This window comes from Myxine glutinosa, chromosome 5 (assembly GCF_964187855.1).
Source record: "Myxine glutinosa chromosome 5, kmMyxGlut1.1, whole genome shotgun sequence".
Lineage (NCBI taxonomy): Eukaryota > Metazoa > Chordata > Myxini > Myxiniformes > Myxinidae > Myxine > Myxine glutinosa.
In genome coordinates, this window is record NC_136265.1 from 207,557,831 (window position 1) to 207,568,996 (window position 11,166).

General features: G+C 46.4%; 1 protein-coding gene across 12 annotated transcripts in view; it reads right to left on the minus strand.

The window, feature by feature from the left end:
- The window catches only part of LOC137426452 (ribosomal protein S6 kinase delta-1), a 100,310-nt gene that overhangs the window by 79,664 nt on the left and 9,480 nt on the right, over positions 1–11,166 (minus strand). For 11 of the 12 annotated variants that reach the window (XM_078779409.1, XM_078779417.1, XM_078779407.1 and 8 more), the window contains 3 exons: positions 6,049–6,169; positions 5,795–5,910; positions 3,829–3,933 (listed from right to left, as the gene is read on the minus strand). In XM_078779409.1, the coding sequence (XP_078635535.1) occupies positions 3,829–3,933; positions 5,795–5,910; positions 6,049–6,169 (342 nt within the window). Of the gene's footprint in view, positions 1–3,828; positions 3,934–5,794; positions 5,934–6,048; positions 6,170–11,166 lie in introns of those variants that run through there. The other variant, XM_078779418.1, reaches the window with a different exon arrangement.

Sequence of the window (11,166 nt, forward strand, 5' to 3'; positions counted from 1 at the left end):
AGAACTGATTTTAACCTTAAATACCTTTTCTAAGGCAAATTTATTTGATACTTGTGGAATTCCCTGGCATGGGGCTTTTGCCCCGGCATGGGGCTTTTGTAATGTATTATATGTATTTTTATTAGGAAATTTGGCCTCGCAACACCGTAAAGGCACGAGTTTTGGTGCCAAGGCGTAGGTTTTGGCGGGAGTGTAAGCATTGGACATTCAGGGATCAAGGGGAGTGGGTAAGCGAGGGGCCTCTCATGGCTCTGCTTGCCTGGGCAATTGGCCTGGGAATGAACACCCTTCATAGGGGCATACCCGAGGGACGTCATGAGGCAGCGAGTGCACCGAAGGTATAAAGATGGGTGCAAAGGGGGGCCCGGGGGAGATTTGCCATGGTCCACGCTGCAAGAGCTGCACAGTTTTCTCCATGTGTGCGGTCGGCACAGAGGACACAACCTGCCACATCAGTGCTTCCCCGACTGAAAGAGGGTGGTTGCGCATGCAGCTCTACCTCCACCTTGTCTGCTCGCGTTCGATGGAGCCTCGGCTCAAGACCGGACCTGTTCCCCGCAGTGCCACACGTTTCCCTTTGGGACTTGCTGCACTCAACCGAGCACAGCTATGGTATTTTCAGTCTTGTCCGCCTCCTTGGTCATTTCTTTCTCATGGTGTGTCTGAGTCTTCAAGGTTACATAATTAAGGGCCTTGTGATCATACAAAACCTGTGCCATGTAGTGTATAATAGTTGTGTAGTATTTTATCATCATTGCTGCTTTTGTTATCCCTCCCCTGTTGTGCAATACACTTTGCAAACCAACTTGGTCTCTGTGGAGTGATTCGAGTTGCCCTGATCATGAGCCGCAGTGGCTCTTAATCATCAGTTAAAGGACAGATTGGGTTTGGGGGTGACCACTTCCCGTACAAAACGTATGACCACTTCCCGTACAAAACGTATGACCACAAAACGGTGACCACTTCCTTCCCTGCATCTGGCATGGCAAACCGCTTGTGCCACAAATTTTGTGTGGGAATTTGCCGAGTGTAAGGGAATTACAAGCACGTCGGTCCCTCGAACGACTCAGACGTTCCACTGAAGTATGGTATAATGGCAAATAGGCCCACGACCCTGTTCGAAGCATCCGAACTGGAGGACTGGCGTGACCATTTTAATAGTGTTTTGTCATGATTCGGACGAGGAAACGGGCTCTGGTTGGACAACTGCAACAATATTTTGCAAATATACCATGTGATGACAAACATGTCTTTTTAAAGAACTTTTACAATGGCAATACAACAACAACAACATGCATTTTAAGGCCATTTTCCCTGCTAGAGCGGGGGTTAGCCTTGAGGTCCCCATGACAATCTTCTCCATCTTGCCCTATTTTCTGCATCTCTCCTTGTTAACCACCTTGCACGCATTTCTTCTTCCAGCATCTTTAGCCAAGTCTTTCTCGGTCTTCCCCATCCTCTACTTCCTTCTACATTCATTTCCATCACTCTTCTCAACCAGTCACTTTCATCCTTCCTCAACACATGACCAAACCATCTCAACCTGTTCCTCTTCACAGCATCAATCACAGGCTCTATTCCCATCATTTTTCGCAATTCATCATTTGTCTTCCTCTCTCTCAACGATACTCCGCACATCCATCGAACCATTCGCATTTCCACCCTTTCCAACGTTCGTTGCTGCTCTACGTTCATTACCCATGTTTCGCTCCCATAAATCATAACACTTCTCACACATGCAGCATACACCTTTCCCTCCAGCTTCAACGACACTCCCCTCCTCATCAGCACGCCACTCAGTTCCCGAAACTTCTTCCATGCACATCTCACTCGAGCAACCGTTGCCGAGTCTGATCCACATTCTCCATTCAGCATGTCTCCGAGGTAGCAAAATGTTTTCACACCTTCCAGCTTCACGCCGTCTCCAAGATCCAACTCAACATTTCCTCCATGTGCAGCTCCCTCTGTGCACACCTTACATTTGAATGTAGCTGCCACACTGGTTAATGACCCTCTCAGACCACTACATTTTTGATGAACCCACTCAGCGCACATTGTACATTGAATGGAGTTCACTCCGACACCCTTCCTGCACACAGCACAGGGCCACTTCCCAGTTCTTTCCACCTCACCACATGCTTTACCACTTGCCATCACCTTCGTCTTTCTGATATTCACCTTCAGACCTTTTGTCTCCATACATTCCTTCCACTTGTTCATCTTTTCCTTCAGTCCATCCATACTTTCCGCAATCAACACCAGATCATCTGCATACAACAACTCCCACAGTAAACCCTCCTTTACGTTCTGAGCCAGCACCTCCATCACAGCTACAAATAGTAGTGGACTTAGTACCGACCCCTGATGCACTCCCACCTTCACCTCAAACTCACCACTGTTCCCGTCATTCGTCCTTACAGCTGTGTGCGCTCTTTTGTACATTGCCATCACTACTCTGATCAACCATTCCTCCACTCCTAACTTCCTCATTGCCCATGTCAATACTTTGCGTGGAACCCTATCGAATGCTTTCTCCAGATCAACAAACCCAAGAAACAACTTCTCCCTCTTCTCCATGTACTTCTCCTGCAACTGCCTCACAATAAAATGCGCGTCTGTCGTTCCTCTTCCTGGCATAAATCCAAACTGCATTTCGTCGATCTTCACCTTCTTCCTTATCCTCCTCTCCAACACCCTTTCCAATACCTTCATTCCATACTCCATTGCTCCAATAACTTTATCGCTCGGTACGAGCCACACTCTAGAGGGTCACCTTTCCCCTTGTATAGAGGGACGAGGGTACTCAGTTCCCAATCCACTGGAATGCGGCCTTCTTTCACCACCAGATTACAGATCTCTGTCATTCTCTTCACACCCCAACTTCCTGCTGCCTTCAACATATCTCCCACAACTCCCATCGGCCCTCCCGCTTTTCTACTGCCGGTCTACTTTTCTACTGCCGGCTTTTCTACTGCCGGTCCTAAAACTGGGTTACTCTCTATGTTGCCATCCCATTCATTCTCTGTATTCAACAGCATTTCCATATATCTTTTCCATCTTACTTTAATTCCATCTGGGTCCACAACGATTTGTCCCACTTCATCCTTCAAGCAACTCACCCCCATCACATCACACCTCTCTTTCGCTATCTGCTTTGCAATCCTGAATACTGCTCTCTGACCCTCTTCCGAATCCAAGCGTTCTCCGAACATTTTCCAACATGCCTCCTGCGCCTTTGCTACCTCTTTCTTTGCAGCCTTCTTGGCTGCCTTATAACTTTCATGTTCTGCTGTTTCTGCTCCCGTACCCTTCGCCTTCTGCCACTCCTTGAACTTCTTCCTCTTCTCGTCAATCCTCTTTCCAACTTCATCATCCCACCACCATGTTTCCGAGTGCCTCGGTGGTCCTTTTGTCCATCCACATACCTCACCAACGGCTCCCAACAGACTAGCTTTCATTGACATCCAACCACTTTCAAGCTCAACCACATCATCCTCTACCCTACTGAGCCTCTCTTTTAATGCCTCCCTTACTGTCACCTCTTTCAACCTCCACACCTTCATTCTCGGTTGGTACTTCACCCGCCGAGCTCTCCTCGCACCTTTCACCCTTATGTCGCAGACAACCAAGTAATTGGTTGCAATGGCAATGATGATAGCAAAGGAAGAAAAATTAGAGAAAGAGGCTTAAAAGGAAGAGGTGGAAGAATGTGGGAGAGGAAGGTAGAGGAAGGAAGAAGGGGAAGGTTTGTCAGCATCTGTAAGAATTTACAATATATTTTTGACCATAGCAAGTTACACAAAATACCAAATGAAAGCAAGTATTCACCGAGCTTTCAGCAGGTGAAGGTGCAGGTGTAGTCAGAGGCAGTAGTGGATCAGGGAGGGTTCCAGCTGGACCAAGAAGATCTGACCCCTTATGTCTGTCTCCCCCCTGTTTCGAACAACACCAGCATATGTTTGTCACAAACTATAAATAATATGTATGTCTTGTGTCTCTAACCCTACAAAGGCACACTTTAAATGCATATGAGGATCATCCCAGAAGGTCGCCCCACCCATGGATTAGACGTGTGATGGCATACCATTGAGAAACTTTATCCATGTTACATTATTCAACACAATGTCCATCCTCTTCAATCCACTTCGTCTAACTATCTCCGTAAATTTAGATCGAAGCACGAAGCCTTCCTTCTGAAGTGTCCTTGATGCAGTGGACGTGACTGTGTTAACCTCTTCATCGGATACAAAAGGTCTTCAACCAAGATCGTTTTTCATTTTGAGGAATAAGTAGGATTCGCATGGAGTCAAATCCAGTGCATATGTTGAGTGAGGCAAAATCTCGCGCTCCCAGGACGTAACAGTCGTAACAGTCACGGCCATTGCATTTTACATGTGGTACAGTGTTGTCACGGAAGAGGATGGTATTGTTCAGAAGAGATGGACGCTTTTTCATGTGGACAACTCAGCCCTTTCCAGTCTGGTGAACAAGACAAGTTCTGTCTCGTAGTCATGGCAGCAAGTATCTCTCCAGAAATTATGTATTCCAAGCAAGCGCCATTTTCTTTCTGAAAACCACAAAAATGCTGTTGACAAAGAAAAAGCTAGTTTAGTTTCTGCTCCTCCGTGAGAAGGATATCACCTATTATTTCCCCCAGAAAATGAGTGAACGTATGATGCACCGTTGCCTTTGGTGTACCTTACTCTGTTTTAAGGTCTTGAATTGTGAGATATGTTGATGTTGAATAAGTTCATCAAGTACAGCAACATTGCCGTTGTCTGGAGGAAGGCCTGCACCGGAATGGACTCCTTGCACATCTGTGGGCAAAGCCGTCTAGAACAGTGTTTGTCTGTCTGTATGGATGTCCCCTCAAATGCAAACCAAACTACTGCAATCATCTAACCCAGTGTTTTCTATCATTCTGTTTATTTTACCTATCCCTAAACACTACCTTACCTTGTCTTTTACACCGTTTTAACATCTAACCAACTAGACCACCAGAGTGTTCATAGAACACCTCTCCCCGCACAATCATGAGAAAAAGGGCATGGGAAGGGTATTTGCAACTCTTGCTTCGCGTTTCCGAGCACGATATATATAATATAATAGCTTTGTTTGTGAACTTTGAATAACCGGCACAACGGCAACCATATGAAGCCAAAGGGTCAACTGGTCCAGACCAGACCAACGGGTCAAATGGTCCAGCTAAACCTTCTACCAACTCTCATCAGAGAAACTGACGATTTTGGAACGGTCTTTGAGAAAAAGATGCACTAAATAAACAGAGAACAGATGTCGTCGTTTCTTCGCTCGGCTTCGTTGCATCATTGCATCGCCGCCATTTTGTCTGAGTCTCGCTGTTATTCCACCCTCATTTGATTGCTTGGGCCGGCATAAAAATTTTTCCCAAGCACTGCTAATGCGAAGAGTTTTGGAAGTGCCAACAAGACGATTTCTGTCCTACATTGTTAAAATATATAATTAAATTGAAATCAAGTCGTTTCCCGATCATATAAATAGATTGACAGATGGAGAAAACCAATGAATTGCTTAATCTCGCTTTGGGGTAATAACCCCGCACTGTCCCGCAGAGGGAGGATGTTGTTTGTGTGTGTTTACAGCCCAAGCTATAGCAATGCTATAGCAAACACGTACTCCACGTACTGCTTCTTCTTCCTCCCATCCGTAAGGATAGGCTCTTTGCTTGCAATTCATGAAAGAAAAAGTGTGAGAAACCTGTAGTTATCCCTAGAAGTATCCCTAGGTATTTTGCAATCCCCTACAAGTTACTCACCTCAAAAAACTGACGCACGTGCTGACTATTGTACAAAGCAGGGATGTTTGCCGAGAACTGCAACAGATCCTCTGCACATTGCCGTCGCTCTTCAATCACAGTCTCTTCAAAGCGCCCTTCCATGGGATGGGGAAAAGACCTTGGAGGTGAATTGATTACAGATGTGAAAGTAAACATGACATCATAATGCAGAAACATTTTCAGGTTCACAATCGAGAGCTATACATGTAAAGTGAACTTGGAGTTGCTTTTACCAAAGACCGTTCCTTTTGAAAATGGCGGGAACTCCTCAGATCTTCTGAATAAGTTTCTATGAATCATGAGCAGCTCCTTATGGAGCTTCTTGAAATCGTTATACCTCTTCCACACCACAATCTGCAAAACATACAACAACCGTGGATCGTATAACACCGTCCGTGATTGCAATGATTCTACTGAATAAATAAATAAATAAATAAATACACAAATATAAAGCTGCAAAAGGTTTTGAAAAAATCCAAATAAATTGTTAAAGTCACTTTTGGTCACTCGGTCACTTTCTTCTGCCTGTCCTTCTCCTTTGGTCACCTACTGTCTGTCTGCAAGTAAGCTAACATTACTCACATTTACAAGAAGTGCGCAAAACATATCCTCTCAATTACACGCTTACACGCCTGTAAGCTTATTACCAATTCCAAGCGCCACAAAGCAGTGTTCTGGGCCCATTCCTAGACCTGATCTTCATCAATGATCTCTACGAATCTCTGGTCCACCCTCTGCCGTGACATCCCTCATCCTTCAGACAGCCAGCTGTAGCCTCTACCCTCTCTTCAGAACTTGACAAAATCACAAGCTGGTCTAACACTTGGAATATGTCTTTTAATCCTGACAAACCTCACACTGTCATTATCACTCTCTGAAAGGACCGTTTGGCAGCCACCTCTCCCCCCCATCTATTTTCTTAGCAATCCTCTTGAGGAAGTTTGTCATTCAAAGCCCTGGGTCTCACTATCAGCCAGAATCTTTATTGGGCAAACCACATTTCAAAGTTGTCCTTCAAAGCTAGGTGCTAACTGGGCATCCTCCATCATACAAGGTCTTTCCTTGGCACACCTGAACTCCTATCCACCTACAAGGTCTTCATCTGCCGCTTGATGGAGTAATGCTCTCCCCTCTGGGCTCACTCCCCCACCTCACATCTTAAGCTGAGTCTATGGGTTTATCGCTTCGATATCGCAGACAGGTCGGTGGTCTTCCCGTCTTCTACCGCCTCCTTCCTGGTCTTGCACCCTCTGCTCTTTCCTGCTTTGTTCCTCCCAGGTTTCTGCAGAGCACACACGGTCCACCAACAAATCCTTCTGGTTAAACTACCGAAATCCAGGATCACTGCTCACCTCCACACATTTGTTCCTCCTTTTGCCCATGTGGAGCCAACTTGCACATTCTCTTCAATCTCATTCTTCCCTCCAGGTCTTCAAGACAGATGATCACCACTATCTCAGATCATCCCCAATCCAAAACCATGATATTTTCTCGCCTCATTAACCAACACCCCAAACCCACCCCAATCCCTCCTAATTCCAAATTTCCCGCTTTCTCTCCTGAGAGTTCCCTTCTGTATCCATCTTGTCCACCCCGTGCATCCTCTCCTGCCCCCCATTCCTTCCTACACCAATTGTTTGCCTGCCTGCCCCTGTCTTGGGGTTCAGCTCTGCTGTTGGTTTCTCCCCCCTCTCTCTACTGTTCCTTTTGTCATGTTGTGTCCTGATCCGTTCAGTGTATTAGTATCAGCCCTTCCATGAGCCTCGACTATGTATACAAAAAAAGGTCACTGTACATGCCTTGGAATTTTTCTCCCAGGAGAAGTTAGTTTGATGGGATTAGCGGGCCCTGTGTGGGATAGATTAGTTTCGGGATTTTAGGGGGGCAGGAGCTCAGTATTAGATAGAGGGATTAGCGGGACAACTAGGGATAGAGTAGGGTATGGCTGAAGCTGGCCGTCCTACCTACTGCCACCGCACGCTCCTGCCGCATGCTCCTACATCATCTGCCGGCTCGTTACGTCTGCTGGGCACTCACCTGTTGCCACTTGCCAGTCTAGCCTGTCAGTCATGTCATAGCTTTGTCATTGCCAGCCATGCCATCTGCTGTATCACCTACCATGCCACTGTTACCTGCTGTGCCATTTTGCTGGGCCATAAAGGCCCCAAGACCCACAATGCTTCAAGGCCACATGGGCAGAGTTTGATTGCTCATTGGACCACAAGGGCCATTTGTGTATTGTTGCTGTGGGCCACATGGGCCAAACCCCTTATAAAGGCCATATGGGCCAATAAGACCTTGTTTAATGGGCATGTGGGCCCACTGTGTAACTTTTGTGGGCCCTCAAGGCCACAAAAAACTCCAATTGTGAAGAGGCCATTTGGGCCAGGGGAGCACCAGGTGTTGAGAGGCTCTGTGGTCACTAACGACACTTGTAGTGCCTGGACGCAGGCACTACAAGTGTCAGCATTGGGGGTGGGGTCTGATACCGGGTATGGCGGTCCAGACCTTATGGACTTCATCGACTCTTCGTAGCAAGAAGAACAGGTCCTCCTAGTTTTAGTACATACAGCCTTTTCCAAACCACACGTTTTCTAATTTCCGGATTTAGTGCTGTTTAATTCATGTGTAATAGTGAGTGAATGCGTAGAATTGGTGGAGCAACGCATCAGCTTATGATGAATACAATATTGATTTTTCTTGTTGTACATGGGGGATTTCAGACAAGGGTGGGGAGAAGTCTTGTATGTTAAATGGGGTCATGCCCAGCACTGCTCTGCCTTTTGAGAGCAGACTCAGGAGAGTCAGAAGAAGGAAGGTGGAGGTGGTGTTGGGGAAATGACTACCAATGGGCTATAGATGCTTAATAAAGCATAGTTATGTATTTCATGATTGTCTCAGCATAAGTGTAAGGTAATTAAATGTGATGTTAGATATGCATATCTATGCGCTGTCTGCCTCTATTTGTTATCCATCTCACGTGGTATGACTGAGGCCTTAAGTTAGTTAATTAAGGGATCCTGATCGTTCATTGGTTTTGTGGGCGTGTATATTAGGTAGAGGGTAAAGAGGGTTTTATTGTCGATTATTGATTGCTTGTTCTGTTTCCCTGCCCTGTGACATCATTTTCACCTTATTAAATATACCTGGTCTCGAGGGTGACTTTGTTCTGTGGTGGCTGCTTCATTTGATGGTTTTGTAAAGATCTCTTAAGGGATACTTTATCATGGTCTCCATGCCGCTAGTAAGACCACATAATGTGACTTAGGTCACTTGGGCTCATGACAAAGATTAGATCGAGTCATATGACACCTATTGATTGGTGCAGCACTGAGTTGCTTTAAGACTTCCAATCTGCATGGTATCACAGTCGTCAGACGCAGATCTGGCCAGGAGTCCTCAAAGTGGTCGACTGTTGTGGTCACTTTAACAGATTTGAAATGGTCCGACAGATGAAAAACCATATTGTTACAGTTTTGGAAGACCACGGGGAAACACACCAAACACATAAATTAATCCTCGAGTTCAGATATATCTGTTGTATTTTGTTTAGTTACATAACCTCTCCCTGTATCAATGGACAGGGAAATGTGTTGTGTTTGTGTCGCAGATTTGAATCCCTTTGTAATTCTTCTTTTTCTTAATCCCCACTTTTCGTTTCTCTCTTCTTATCTCTCTCCCCATCTTCCTCAATCTCTCCGTCTCTCTCTCTCCACACCTCTTTTCAGCGCATCAATACACACTTTGCAACACACAACATTACACTTTACAAAACGCACATTACATTTCATTACAAATCCAAAGGTGAACCTCAACAACATAGCAGAGCTGAAGCAGCAGAAACAAGGGCAGCATATATGGGTGGGGTGGCCAGTCAACGGCGTCCCTGAGACAGGAGCTCAGCCAATGAGAGCCGCATAGCAACAGGAGCACACGATTGGGAGGTGGCACTGGTGAAGATCAAGCTGCACTAGGTGCTGGTCGGTCCTTAGACCACTTCTCACCCGAGGACTTTATAAACCCAAGCATCCGAGGACTTGCGGCTGGTATATGTCCAGGGAACATCCGATCGAGGAGCCAACCGCTGTGAAAATGAAAGGACTGGTGCCGCGGAGCAAGAGCTGCGGAGTTTTTCCATGGACATGCCAGCGACACAATGACCCATACGTTTTGTCACTTCCTGTCCCCAATTACACCCTTTATCCATTCAGGGCTGGGATACTGCCTCACATTCACGATTTCCTCTCGCACCACGAGCATTCACACGCACGTTTCCCCCACATGGCACATCACACCCTCACCCCCTTTTCTTTCTCCCCACCCCCCCTCCCCCCCTTGGGACAAATGTAAGCCCGCAGGTTGGCATCGGGTGCGCGAGGGGTCGCCAAGACCTTACCAAGACCTTAGCAACACCAAGTCTTCACAAATTGCCCGATTGCCTTTTCCGTATTTGGTTAGACACTAGTGTGTAAATAGTGGATGTGAGTTCTGCACCGCAGTATTGTTATGGTCAGTGACTAGCCAATGTCCCACTTACGGTATTTCTCGGCCGTTCTTGAGTGGCATTAGTGGGGCATTGTGAGCACGGTTCACTATCTTGGGAGGTTTTAATTTGCTGAGAAGGTAACGTGGGAATTTGACGTGAGGACCCTACCAAAATTAATTGTCGCAGACTTAGTCCATGGTTGCTTAGCAACACGTCGGGTACCATGGAGTTATCTGCAGCTTGTCGGTTTCAGGGTCATGGGTCGGGAAGCAGGTCTGAGAAGCCCAACGTGACCCGGACTGGCGAAAACGTAACAACATACATATACATTATACACATACATCTTTTTTTGTATGTAGCTCAAGGCTGCGGGGTAGCATCATTGACTAAGGGTGACCTCTGCAGGTTAGGGCAGGGATTTGGAATTTGGCCAAGATGCCGGCATAGCTCACCTACTTTTCACAAAGAACACAATGGAATCTCTAACATCCACAAATGAATGCCGGCAGATGGTTTACTGAGTCTCATGTCCATCAGAGGGACGGCACACATATTGATGAATCACCCTACCTATGAAACTGGGATGTCAGTTTATAGCTGGGCCGAGATTCAAATCCAAGCGAGACAGTTTTGAGGTGAGTTTGCGTACCACTAGGAGTCTAGGACATCCTGTCAGCCTTATATACATCATGGATACACCAGACTATATATTAGAGTGTCCGCTCTGTGTCTGGGTGGTCTGCGGTTGGAACCCCAGCCGCCACACGACAACAACTTGGTACGTGCTGGCTTCCTTGCTTGATGCTCAGCATTTAAAAGGATAGAGCATGGACAAACAATGCTAGGAAGGCAATGGTAAACCACC